This window comes from Eumetopias jubatus, unplaced genomic scaffold (assembly GCF_037043125.1).
Source record: "Eumetopias jubatus isolate StellerSeaLion01/CBP00866 unplaced genomic scaffold, mEumJub1_p1.0 scaffold_8, whole genome shotgun sequence".
NCBI lineage: Eukaryota > Metazoa > Chordata > Mammalia > Carnivora > Otariidae > Eumetopias > Eumetopias jubatus.
The window spans coordinates 130,826,070-130,839,126 of NW_028274814.1; the positions used below are offsets into that span (position 1 = coordinate 130,826,070).

Consider the following 13,057-nt stretch of genomic DNA (forward strand, 5'->3'; position numbering starts at 1 on the left):
CACCCCTAACCTGGACAGCCTCGAGAATGGGTGGCCCACACGCCCTCCCCGGTCACGCCCTCCTTCCCACGGGCTCAGGGCTGGTGAGCGCTGGACAGCAGGGAGTGGTCTCCTCCCTCCCATCCCCACCTCCCTATCACCTAATGCGGGGCTTCCCACGTAGGAGGTGTCAACTCCCTTCTTCCCTTTTCTCTTTCTGACAACTCCCCAACCCATCCTCTCTCTCTCCTCTTTGGAAAGAATGCAGAGGAAAGACAACAGGAGGCAGGGGTCACTCACCCTGGACACATAAGGAACAATCTGACACCTATACAGTAGGAAACAGGACGGGGGGGAGCGGGGAGCGGGGCGGAATCCGGCCCCAGCTTGGCCACTGAGCCACCGGGGGCTGTCATTTATTCTAGCAGAGTTCAAAGAGCCTGCTGCACATCAGGCACTACTCAAAGGGCTGAAAAGAAATGTCCAGAAACAGGCACTGTGGGGGCTGGGGGCCATGCTCCAGGCCGGCTGCCGCCCCCTGCCACCCACGCTGAGCGTGACAATCCAAGGAGATACGAGTGCGAAAGCTCGAGAATGTGCCCCAAAGGAAGGGACCGGCTCCCATCAGAGCCTGCTGTGGCCGCATCGCTAGTCTCCGCACTGGCCTGGTCCCGCACGCCAACCCTGACCATCCCAGGGCCGAGAGGGCCGCCGCTCGGGGCACGCAGCAGAATCAGGACTGGAGCAATGGCAGGACAACAGTGCAGTCGTCTACCAGCGAGAAGGCCGCGTCCAGGCACACGGGCGCCGCCATGTGCGTGCGCACCCCACCCCCCCCCGCAGCAGGAGGCAGAGGCGGCAGCTCTACTCACCATGAGCACGCACGCCTGCTTCCCGTCCATGAAGCCCTTAGGAATGGAATTTGGTGTGAGGATCTCGTACCTGAGGAAGAACAAGAAGCCTGGTCAGTCTACCCCGTGCCCGGGTTCCTGGGATGCACGGGAGAGAGGACCATCCCTACAGGTCAGCGCACAGAGGAATCCCTTCACAGAGTCTCCCAGGGAAGGAAGATATTCAGCAAACCCCACCCTGCTCTTTCCTTAGGCAGAATGACCCAGAAAGGCTTCAGTTGTTCCAGAACGTGAATGGAAACTCACACTGGACTGTTTCGGTCACTCGGGGGCAAGCTTTAGGTTGGGCTCACCAACTGCGAACTGCCCGGTGTCCGCATCTGCCACCTTTCCCCTGAGGCGCTGCAGGGGCCTCTGACAAGTAGGATGGCCCCAGAAACAGAGGGCTGCATCATGCCGGCAATGGCACATAGGACCGTGTCATCGATGTCCCGCTCTGTACACACAGCAAGCAGCGCAGGGCTCTGGGACCTCCAATTCTACAAAGTTCTTCAAGCACCCCGGCCCCCGGCTGATTCCTCTTTATTTTCTCCTCCAAGATCCTCGAACGGTAGCGAATAGTGCCAGGCCCCCGAGTCATGAGGGGTGACAGCCAGCAAGATAACAAGACGGGGAAACCCCTTCTCATACAGAGAAGGAACAGGACAAGCCGGCCAGACCCCAGCTGTACGGGGATGAGGAAACGCTCCCTCGCTCACACGGCCCGCCACAGGAGAGGCAGGCTCCCGGCCCCGGCTCACCTCTGCCGGAACTCCTGGAACACCACCCTGTTGGGGAAGCCCTGGCGGCAGATCCGGATGCCCTCCAGGACCCCGTTGCAGCGCAGCTGGTCCAACACCAGGTGGGGATCCAGTTTGCCAGCCTGGAGAGAGAAACAAATACACGCGGGTGGTCTTGCGTTGGTGTCCGGTGTGGACGGAGAAAGGTAGGGCAGGCCCCTCCCGACTCAGCAGGGTAAACGCCCCTGGGAGTGGGAGTGGGAGCCTTCGCCGAGGCTCTCAGCGTGGGAGCGTGGGGAAGCACCACTTCTGTGCAGGGAGACACACAGGGGCCGAGCACCCGCACCTTCTTCTCGTGGTTGGGGATGATGCAGCGGACGAAGTTTGGGTTGGTGTTCCTCAACGTGGCCATCAGCTTGGCCAGCTGCTCTTTGTAAAGCTGGCCCACCGTCCGGAACATGCCCTTCCGCGTCTTGAAGGCCCCGGGCAACGCCGTCTCTGACATGCCAGCCACCTGGTCCAGGCCGATGATGCGGTCCACTGCAGAGACCACCCAAAAAAGCACATGAATGCCCAGTGGTCCTAGTGGGGGGTGGAGGGACAGGAGAGACAGACAGACACACCCAGACAGGAGGAGAAGAGACTACAGAACAGTGAGACCGCCTCTACTTAGAATCTACACAGAGAGCTAAGGTCAACTCCAAACGTTCAGCAAACTTGACTTTGTAGGAAGAATAAAAAAATTAAAAAAAAAAAAAAAAAAAAAAAAACTTGACTTTGTGAAGAGGAGACAGGAAAGGGTTTGGAGAGCCTGCAAGGCCACTGGGCAGCGGGGTGGGGTGGTCCACTGGCTAACCCCACGTTCATATCACCCATCTTCAGCCCACTGTGCAAGCTCGTTCCCAAAGAGATGTAATAAAGCTGCAACAAGATCTCAAAAGAGCAAGCGAGGCTACCTCACTAGGCTGGCTCGAAGGAGGTGTTAAAACTTGACCTACAGAATCCTGTAGTTCCACAGTCCCATTAAGAAAAAAAAAACCAGTATCCTGAATTCACACTGACCTTTACCTAAGGGCACAGAGCTGGGAGTTAGAAAGTGGGAACTGTAAAGCTACCTACCATGGTTATTAGGACTCTGGATGATTCCCTCACTGTCGGAAGGCCTCCCGTGCAGAGCCCTCTAAATCGGGGACTTAGGGGAGCCTGGATGGCTCGGTTGGTTAAGCGTCTGCCATCAGCTCAGGTCATGATCTCAGGGTCCTGGGATCGAGTCCCACACTCAGCAGGGAGCCTGCTTCTCCCTCTGCCTGCCCCTGCCCCTGCTTGTGCCCTCTCTCGCTCTCTGACAAATAAATAAAATCTTTAAAAATAAAATAAATTGGGGGCCTAGAGCAGCATGTGACATCAGGAGCAGACACATCAGCATGTGTCCCAAAAAGCCTGCAGACCCCTTCCCGCTCTTGTGTCTTGCTGGGTCTCCTAGCTCACAGGTCTTTATCATCTCAAATGCCCTCCCAGGAAGTAGCCCTTAGCGCCGTGGCACATGCCCAGAGCAATGAAGGAACCGCTTCCTCCGAGGTGAAAGCAAAGGAACAAGCAAACCCAACCGCAGTGGCTGGTGATTGGAAGTCCATTTTAAGCAAGAGGCAATATTAAATTTGAAGGCAATATTAAATTTGAAGGCTTCTGCTCCTGGTTGTAAAAGCTAAGGACTCTGTGACAAAAAATCTGTTTCCTATTCCTCTGTGGTCAGACCTCTAGGATTTATGTGAAGACAGCAAAAAGAACAGGTGCTCAAGACAGGGGCCGGGTGCGAGGACAGACTCGCTGAACCGGTCAATTAAAATGGGAGGCATTTCTGACCTCACACACCCAGGGCCCATTTCACTGGCTACGGAAGGCTTCCTGGGAGTGGGTGGCTTGTGAAGGCCACTCCGATTGCTCAGAGGAAGGGTGAATGTGCCCCATGATAACCGGCTATTTCAGGTGAGCGCGTCCTGCCCCCTAGAGGCCTGGCCCAGAAGGAGCAGGCCCTTGCTGAGAGCGCCGAACGAAAGCACACAGGCTCTTTTAGCTTTCGGGTGCACATACACACAGCAGGGCAAAGGACTCCTAAAACTCATGCTAAGACGCCCACAGCCATTCAAGCAGCAAGATGGTGTCGCCTTCAGGGGGTGGAGCTCTGAGAATATGAATTTTTATGCTGCCCCCCCCCCCCAAGATCTAGATTGACAGCCTGCCCACAAGCCAGGGGCAGACCGAGGAAAGGGACAGTCAGGCAGGAAGAGCCAAGGGTAGGAACACTCGGTAGAAGCGTGCCCCCACACAGCCCTGGATGCACCGCACACAAGGGTCAGCACTCCGGGTGGCCAGTCACCTGGTTCTAGGTGGAGAATGGGAAAGCGTTGATAGAAATAGGCTCTCTGGGTGCTCTGCATCTCTGCAACAGAGAGGTTAAAGCAAAACCAGGCAGAGGCAAAGGAGGAACCGAGAGAAGCAAGGAAAAAGAACTCCTGGGCCACCAGCCTGCCGTGGAGAGGTGGAACCACAGGACGAGACACGCGTGTGAGGAGGCGCTGGGCGGCCGTGGCATTCCCACGGGTGGGGGCCCGGCCTTCGTCCCGGGACCGCGGCAAAGGCAGGCAAGAAGAGGCCGGCCACGGCCACGGGGAGGCAAGGGTGGGGGGCAAAGGGCGTACCATCCTTCCACAGCTCTGAGACGAACTTGTCGGAGGACTGGTGCAGAAGCGTGGCGATGTTGTCGTTCAGGGGGTCCATGTTCTTCATCAGCCACTCATCGGCCTTGTAGTCCACCTGCGAGAGTCGGGGGCCCAAGTCACAGGCTGCTCTGGGGACACAAGCACTCCGAAAACCAGCCGGCCCCACGGGCGGAGAAGTTAAAAACACCAACACCCCTTGACCTGGTATTTCCTTCCCCCGGAAAGAAATGAGTGAGGAGGGCAGCAGGGCATCAGCAGGACTTCTCGGCAGTGGGACGCGGAACAGGGAAAACCTACACACAACACAAATATCCAGCAATGGGGGACTACCTGAGAAATCTGGGTTGTGGCGATATAATAGAATATCCTGTTTATATTTTTTTGTTTGTTTGTTTTTAGGTAATATACACATAAGGAAGAAAAATCCTGGCAGGACAAAACCAAAATGTTACACTATTCCTTTTAATTAACAGGGCAAGGATTTTTGCTTTATCTTTTCAGGATGCCCGAGTTTTCCCTGAGCTTGTATTATTCTTATTTTCTGACATACATTCTTAATGAGTAATCCATTGCACTTTCACTGCAAAGACCCCAGAACGATACCGAGTGCAGGCCACCTCGGCCTCCCTCTTCCTAACCCACAGCACGGCGCAAGGCGACCACCGTCCTGGGGCCGGCGCTCCTCTACGGCCCCGTCTGGAGGTTCTCCCACAGGTGCGCTGCCGTCGACGATGAGGTGTGTGATGCTGGCTTCCTGCTACCTCCAGGGAGGCAACGAAGCCCCCGAGACCGCGTCCTGGCCACCTGGACGCCTGCGCACAGCCAGCACACTTGTCCCTTCGGTTGCTGCCCTGCAGCCCAGGCGTGGACGCACGCGGCCAGTTTCACAGTTCAGGCTCGCGCCAATGGGCTTTGCGGTGTGACTGGTGTTTTGCATTATAAATAATACTGCAGTAAGAGCCCTGTGAGCAGCTCTGCCCGTGCATTTCTAACAAAGATAGAGATGGAAATGTAGGCTCAGGGACATTACCTTAGCTAACTATAGGAACGGGACTGGTTGGTTTGGAGGTTTTTTTTGGTTTTTTAGTGGGTGTTTTTAAATTCAAGAGCTGTGTGCTTCAGCACCTGCAGGAGCAGCGGACGAGGACCAGGGCGAGGACCAGGGCGAGGACCAGGTGTGGCTCCAGAGCCGTGAGAGCTCAAGGCTCGCCTGGCCCGACTCATCACGTGTTCTGGCTGCAACCGTTAGGAGCTTCAAAGCAAGGAACACAGAACTTGCTGAAACCAGCTTTATTCTAAGTACAGATCTCTGTGGACTCGGGACACCCCTCCTCAGTTCGGGATGAGAGCAGTTTTGCCATTTTGTCGCTGGGCATCCTTGGCCCTTAACGAAGCTGTCACCCACAGTGGTGTCTCTCAACCAGGCCACTGTGCCCCCATCCCCTGTTTGGCAACGTCTAGAGACCTTTCTGTCACATCTAGGGAGAGTGCTACTGACCTCTGGTGGGTGGAAGCCAGGAGTGCTGCTAAGCATTCCTGAATGCACACGACAGTCCAGGACACTGCAGATGTGCAGCTGCGACATCAGGCGTGCGGAGGCCGAGCAGCCCCACCCAGAGCACTGACCTGCACCAAGCACCAGGCTGCCCCAGCTCACTGAATACACCTAACACTGCACAGTGGTGCTTACTGATTTTCCAGATGAGGTGACCAAGTCTCAGAGAGGTTAACTGGCCCAAAGTCACACCACTGACGAGTGGCAAGGTTCTAATTCAAACTCCAGCGTCTGCCTTTAGCACAAATCTCCCTTCTGCGCCCGGAAAATGCACCTAATGACAAGACCCGAGTACCAGTCCGAGCACCATACAAGACTGCTGCGAGCTGCTCGTACAACGGCGCACAGGATGGGGCTCCGTGAGGTGTGAGTGCCATGTGAATGCTGATTCCTGCCACGAGGCACCCCGCTGGACAGGCACTGTCCCCTGCCCCGCCCACAGGGCTGCCCAGCTCCTCGGCCTAGACAGAATCACCTCCACCTCCCCCGACGAGGTCCAGCCGTGCGTGTGCTCGCCTCACCTTGCCTGCATAGTGGATGATGCAGAAATCAGCTTTGTCCTTCAGCTGCTTGGGCTTCTGGAACTTGGGGTGGGTGCCCTGCTCCTGTACCACCTTCTCCACGAAGCTCTTGTCAGTGGCTTTGGGGAACCAGCATTCCTCATCCAGCAGGGCCAGGATGCCAGGGGGCCCTGCCTGGGAAAAACACAGCATCACACAGGTGAGCACGACACGGGGACCCACCCCATCCCTGCCCTCACCAGAGGCCAGAGGTTAGGATTCAGAATCCCCAGAAATCTCAGCAGAGGATAGGTGGCACTCGCCCCCACAGGGAGGGTAAAAAGAAGCATTAGCAGAACTTAACTCAGGAATTCTAGTCTAGGGGTACCTGGTTGGCTCAGTGGGTACGGCACGTGACTCTTGACCTCAGGGTCATGAGTTCGAGCCCCACATTGGGCATGGAGCCCATTTTAAAAAATAATAAGGTTCTAATTTAAAAAGAAACTTCTGACGTCTAGGCTGTGGCTGATACACTTTACCAGGTGATCCATCACGGAGTTCCTCTGGCTTAGGGCCCTGGAAATCATCTGGTAGGTTTGACGGATGTGCACCATGACCCGCAGGCCCAGGAGCTGTCCTCAACAGGCACCTGCCCCCCCTGGAGCCACTCCTGAGACACTGCCCCCCACACTGTATCTGCACCATGATGTGGTGAGATGTGAGACTTTGAGCAAGTCCTCCGAGGAAGCCCCCAGAGCCCCAGCAGGACAATGAATTGATAAGACAGACTGAAATGCTGTGGAGCCTGGCTGATGAGACTCAAAGCCAGATGGGATCTGGCTCATTGGCAAACGCATGTGATTTAAGAAAAACTCACCACAAAAGTAAACTGCTTCACGTTAGGATCATGAATCATTTCAACCCCTGCCCCCAACCTTAACTAACACTTCCAAATGCACAAACTCCCCCCCTAGATCTTCCAGCTAACTGGCATTTCGGTGTAACTCTCGTTGTACCCATTTTCAGCAGCTCAGGGCTCTGGGAAGATGTGAGTTCAGTGCTTTAACTCAATTGAGAGATAACCCAGAACAAGAAACCGCTCAGGCTCCATGAAGGAGCACATCCTGTCCAACCTAAAACACAAGCAGATGACCCCAACCACACCTGCAAGAGCATTCGCTACAAAGTGAAGGAAAAGGGGAAGGCTCTCTGGCTCCCACCTCCCACCAACAGCCAATGCTGTGGGACAGAAGCTCTAGTGCCCAGTTAGTCCTAAAGGGGGGCAGACTCAGCACCTGTACCGGGAGCAGCATTCATCACCCTAGGTCTGCCCAATGCCACGCTGCAGCAAAAGCACCTGAGGACAGGATGCTATGACTACCAGCAAGCCCGTTTCTTTAAGACAAAGAAAGGCTTGTTGAGCCCACCCGTCAGGTAAACGCTGGGTGGTCTTCTGGGACTGAAGACAGGATACTTGGGCACCAGCCACAGCCCCACCGGGCTGGCAGCTGGGCGAGGCCCCCAGGCCCCGGATCTGAGTCCGAGGGCCTATTCCTGCAGGCGGCATCGACAGGGAGAGGAACCAGACACAATCCCCCACACTCCAAGTCAACGTGGAGTGGGAGGCAAGGCGCCCCACACACCCCCCGAGGGGACGATTGACAAGCCAGGTCTGAGGTCTGAGCAGGTCTGGCTCTTACTGGCTTCTCAATGAGGTCGATGCAGGGCTGCAGATCGAGGCCGAAGTCGATGAAGTTCCACTCGATGCCCTCACGCTGGTACTCCTCCTGCTCCAAGATGAACATGGTGTGGTTGAAGAGCTGCTGCAGCTTCTCATTGGTGTAGTTGATGCAGAGCTGCTCAAAGGAGTTCAGCTGCAAGGAGAGAGGGCCACGTCAGAGGGGTGCCCGCCCTCCCACCATGAAGCCGCAGCCTCTCGCGGGGAAGTGGGACGGGTATTTAGGATGGACCTCCTTGGGCAGCTCAGTGCTGGCCCCCGGGGAGCCCAGACGGGCAGGTGCCTTCCCTTATCAAACCCAGAGCAGGGGTTCCTCACTGCCTGGGGCCCATGGACCTTTCTAAAAGTTTGGTAAAGCCTCTCTTGGAACAAAATTTGAAAATGAATAAAATAGCTATTATGTTGAAATATAATTATCTAAATACTGTGCCATACCAATACATGGTGCTTCCTTATTAATAAGCACAAGCTGCGGGCTTCCTAACTTCCAGGGGTTTGAGCGTGAAGGACATCGCAACATCTCCACCACTGCTGTGATGGGAAAGCATCTGACTTCCACTGGAGACAGACCCCGGGCGCTGCCAGGGCAACTGTGGCTTGTGTATCTTGCTTAATTCACAATTCAGAAGAAACGCATCACGTCAATGAGACGTTAGTGAGAACTAGAGGTAATCCCCCCCCCGGCCCCCCACCGAGCTCATGGTCTCTCTGGAACCTGCCATGGACCCCAGGTTAAGAACCTCTGATCTACTGCAAGTATCATTTTTCCCAGCCAGACCTCAGTCTTCATGGGCAGAAGACAGTGTCCTGTCCCAACCCTCAATAAACAGTCACTGAAAGAGTAAATCTCAAAAAGCACCTACCCGTGAAGGCTCCCAGGACACCCACTAAAAGGTCCCCGTTCTCTCTTAGCACTGCCACTAGGGAACAGGTGTGCTTGTTGGAGCTTAAAATATGCCCAACTGATGTGCCCTGTCTCCACACGAGGGACGAGCTGGCCCACTCGGACTGCCATGGGGCCAGAGGCAAGAAGACTCCACGCCCAGGGAGAAGGTGGCCAAGAGAGCACGAGAGAGGAGCTCACATCAAAGATCTCGAAGCCAGCGATGTCCAGGATGCCAATGAAAGAGGCGCCCTGCCTCTTGGTCTTGTCCAGAGCCTTGTTGATGCGCAGCACCAGCCAGCGGAACATTCGCTCGTAGGTGGCCTTGGCCAAGGCCTCGATGGCAAAGTCAGCCTGGGGTGGGGGAGGGAGGGGACACACCCAGGGGGACAGAATGTCAGGCAAAGGAGCCTTTAAACCTCGTAACCCTTTGCTCCAGTCACTCCACCTGCAGGGCCCTCCCCCAGGGGGACAGCCCTGAGGACAGGGAAAAAACCTTCATGCACAAATACGGTCACTGCAATGTTACTTATGACGACACAAAACTGAAACAACTTAGATGCCCAACAATACAGGCATTGCATTAAGTACTTAGACATTTGCAGAAACCTTTGTAGGATAAATAGGGACACACTGAGGTATCTGCAGAAGAAGTGATAAGGTGTAAGAGGTTTCCCTCAAATAATGCCATGGGGGAGGCGGGGAACTAAGATTAGTGATGAGCCAAGACCGGCCGGGGGTCAGCAACTCGAAGCTGCCCATACAACAGGCACCTGGGGCTCATTACATTGTCCTGTTTTACAAATGCTGGAATGGTTCCACAATAAAAAAAGCCAGGGTGACAACTAAGTTTTAGAAAGAAAAAGCATTGGGGGCGCCTGGGTGGCTCAGTCGGTTAAGAATCCGACTCTTGATCTCAGCTCAGGTCTTGATCTCCAGGTCATGAGTTCAAGGCCCACGTTGGGCTCCACACTGGGCATGGAGCCTACTTAAAATAAACAAGTAAAATAAAAATTAAAAAAAGAAAAAACCTTGCAGGAAATAAAGAGCTGCCCAATACCTGTCACTGGTTAGGACTGTGACAATTTTTTCTTTTTCTAGATTTTTCTATATTTTCTGAATCTGAAGTATTCACATAGTAGTTTCGTAATAGCAAAAATAAAGGCTCTTTAATTATTAGGGAAATGAACAGTTGGTAATAATTATGCACACTGTCTTTTGAAAACCGCATTCTTGGCTGTGGCGGGGCGGCTCTGTGGAGCGTCGCCCGTGGGCCCACAGCCGCCACGTGGGGTACCGTGGACGGCAGCCCTAGGCAAAAGGACTCATCAATGTGGACTCCAAAGTATTTTTGAGAGGTGGGAGTATAGCACCTTAAAAACGCCCACCACCAGTGGCAACAGAGGGGCCCGGCTGGGGAGGGACCCCAGCTCCTGGGGGAGGCAGGCCCACTGATGCAGCGCAGCCAAGGGCTGTCTCTCACCACGGGCAACGAGACAGCAGGTGGTGGAGAGACAGCCGCTTGGCACGGCCTTCGAGGGCAGTGGGTGCCGCCATCCAGGCACCTGAATGAGTTGTGCTAGAGAAAGCAACGAGTTCTTGCTTCACTCTACACCTGAGCAGGACATGCGTCCACACTCGCCGACCCATCAGTCTCAATGTCAACTCGATGCAAAGGGGCGCGATGTAACCACGGCCCTTCCCAAGCCAGTAGACTCGGGCAGCCTCCTGACTCCCTGGGGCCAGTTTTCTCATGTTCTCACTGGGGGGTAAACACCACCTTGCTCCCCGAACCGCTGCGAGGACCGAATGAGGGACCCAGGCAAGGTGCCTATCACAGCACTGGCCCGGAGCGGGCCCCAACTGGCCACTGCAGCAACCCTGCTAGGAGGCAGCCCGAAACCCTGGCCAGAGGGCATACCTGTTCCTTAGTCTGAGCCTTCTGGACATAGTCCCGTCCCACCTTGATGCGTGGGGTGAGGATCCCTCTGGTGAAATCCGTCACGTTGATACCCAAGAGGTGGGACACTTTCTGGGCAGCTGCGATTTTTCAAAGAGTGAGGAAGGGAGGGGTGAGAAGTTTCAATTAAACCCGAGAGAACAAGGCCCTCTGCTCAACCGAGAGGTGGTAACTGAGCGATCATTACCAGGACAACTGGCTCCGGGCCCTTCCTCAGCAGGGCGCAGAGTGCCCAGCTCTCCCCTCAGACCCCGTGGCCGTGGTGCCTCCTCACTGGGGGCCCGGGGCCGGTTCCTCTGCACATCCCTGGCCACACGGTGAGTGGGGAAGTGGGTCCTACCCGCAAACAGGACAGGGAGGAGCTGGGGGCGCAACATCTCTTACAATCCAAACACGCGCGTGTTACGTTTTTTCAAAAGCCCCAACAAGGGCACATTAAGGCTGACAGCTTAAATGGGGTCATTTGCAGTGACTCGGAATGGCAGTGGCCGAGCAGCAGATGTGGGGATGGCAGCAGTCCATGGTCCTAACATGTTCACGGGGAAGGCACGCATGAGATGGAGCATCAGCAGAAATCACGGTTTTACTAACTGGGACAACTGGTTTGGCCTCCAGAACGACGGAGGGAAACCCTGGTCGGCAGGATCAAGGGCTTTCCTAATTCCTTCTGAGGCTTACTCCCTGAAGACACACCAGGGTCACATTTGTGTATATTTTATAAAAAAAAAAAAAATACAGAGCATGGGACGCCTGGGTGACTCAGTCAGTTAAGCGTCTGCCTTTGGCTCAGGTCATGATCCCGGGGTCCTGCGATGGAGCCGAGTCAGGCTCCCTGCTCAACCGGGGAGTCTGCTTCTCCCTCTGCCTCTGCCCTCCCCCCACTTGTGCACACACACACACACACACACAGTCAACTAAAAAAAAAACAAAAACAAAAACAGAGCAATAGCCAGCCATGAATACACATAAAATGAAAAAGAAAGGTTTGGCTAGAATTCCTACAAGACTTCTTCTCCTGAGCAAATCCAAACCCAGACCGCGGGCCCCGTGTTCCAGGTGACAGGACCACAAGCATTACCTGTGTTGTCGGGCATGGACGCCTGGTCGGTGTTACGCTCCTTCTTAAAGACAATGTTGCCGAGCTGAAGAACGCCCGAGATGACTCGCAGCAAGCCTTTGGGGGGCAATCAAAGGCAGCTCAGAACCAGGCGGAGATTGGAACAAGCCCCTGGGTAGGGGCAGACACTCCCTCAGGGGCCCTTGAACAGGACAAGCCATGGAGAGCCCATCACCAGGGCCTCCGGCAGCCCTCTACTTGGACCCGAGCTCTGTTAAAACTCCCAAAACTTCTAAATGGACCAAGAACATGCCTCTGGCCTCAGGGTCCACTCCCTATTTTTATAAATGAAGTTCTATCAGACAAAACTGTGCCCACCATTCACATACCGCCCGTGGCTGAGCCAAGGTGGCTCCAACCCTCACGCTAGAGAACAGGGCGTACTCTCCCTCTCCCCCAGTCTTTCCAAAATAAAGCTGCAAGGCCTCTCTACCCTCCTTCTGGGGCAACCGGAAGACACGGGCATGTCCCGCCCTTCACCAATGCAAAGACCCCAGCCCCGGCCTCTTTCCATACTCCACCAAGGCAAAGCAGGAATGGAGCAGAAGACCCAGGCCCTGAGCAGGTAAGCACCTGGCCTTATTCTCCTGGGCATAAATGCCTGTGGTACCGCTGAGGGCGAACAACCCTGACGCTCAAGTCTGAGGTACCATTTCCCACGTGCTGGAGGCCTCCCTCCTGGCCTCTACAGGCCTCCCCCCGAGTCAGAGCCAAGAGGAAGCTCTCCCCAGGCCTCAGCTGCCCCAACGCCTCCAAGGGCGCAATGACCAGCCCCCCGCCTCCCCTCCTTCAGCCACAGGAGGGCCAGCTCTGTACCCATCTGTTCCTCTTCTGGGATGCCCATAATCCTCATGGCCTCCATGGTCTCCTGGAACATGTCCTTGTCCTGCTGCCCTGGGATGGTGACGTGCCCATTGGACAGGAAGCGGTATTTGTTGTATGGCTCCAACAGGAGATCAGCTGAAAGGGGTGGAG

The 13,057-nt window shown here is 55.2% G+C and overlaps 1 protein-coding gene across 1 annotated transcript in view; it reads right to left on the reverse strand.

Moving 5' to 3' along the window:
- Nucleotides 1–13,057, reverse strand: part of MYH9 (myosin heavy chain 9) — a 90,386-nt gene that overhangs the window by 21,483 nt on the left and 55,846 nt on the right. The window contains exons 9-18 of the mRNA XM_088025355.1: nucleotides 12,899–13,042; nucleotides 12,044–12,139; nucleotides 10,927–11,045; nucleotides 9,207–9,359; nucleotides 8,085–8,258; nucleotides 6,406–6,579; nucleotides 4,309–4,423; nucleotides 1,956–2,149; nucleotides 1,631–1,752; nucleotides 852–921 (exon numbers count right to left, since the gene is read on the reverse strand). Of these exons, the coding sequence (XP_087881481.1) occupies nucleotides 852–921; nucleotides 1,631–1,752; nucleotides 1,956–2,149; nucleotides 4,309–4,423; nucleotides 6,406–6,579; nucleotides 8,085–8,258; nucleotides 9,207–9,359; nucleotides 10,927–11,045; nucleotides 12,044–12,139; nucleotides 12,899–13,042 (1,361 nt within the window). The remainder of the gene's footprint in view (nucleotides 1–851; nucleotides 922–1,630; nucleotides 1,753–1,955; nucleotides 2,150–4,308; nucleotides 4,424–6,405; nucleotides 6,580–8,084; nucleotides 8,259–9,206; nucleotides 9,360–10,926; nucleotides 11,046–12,043; nucleotides 12,140–12,898; nucleotides 13,043–13,057) is intronic.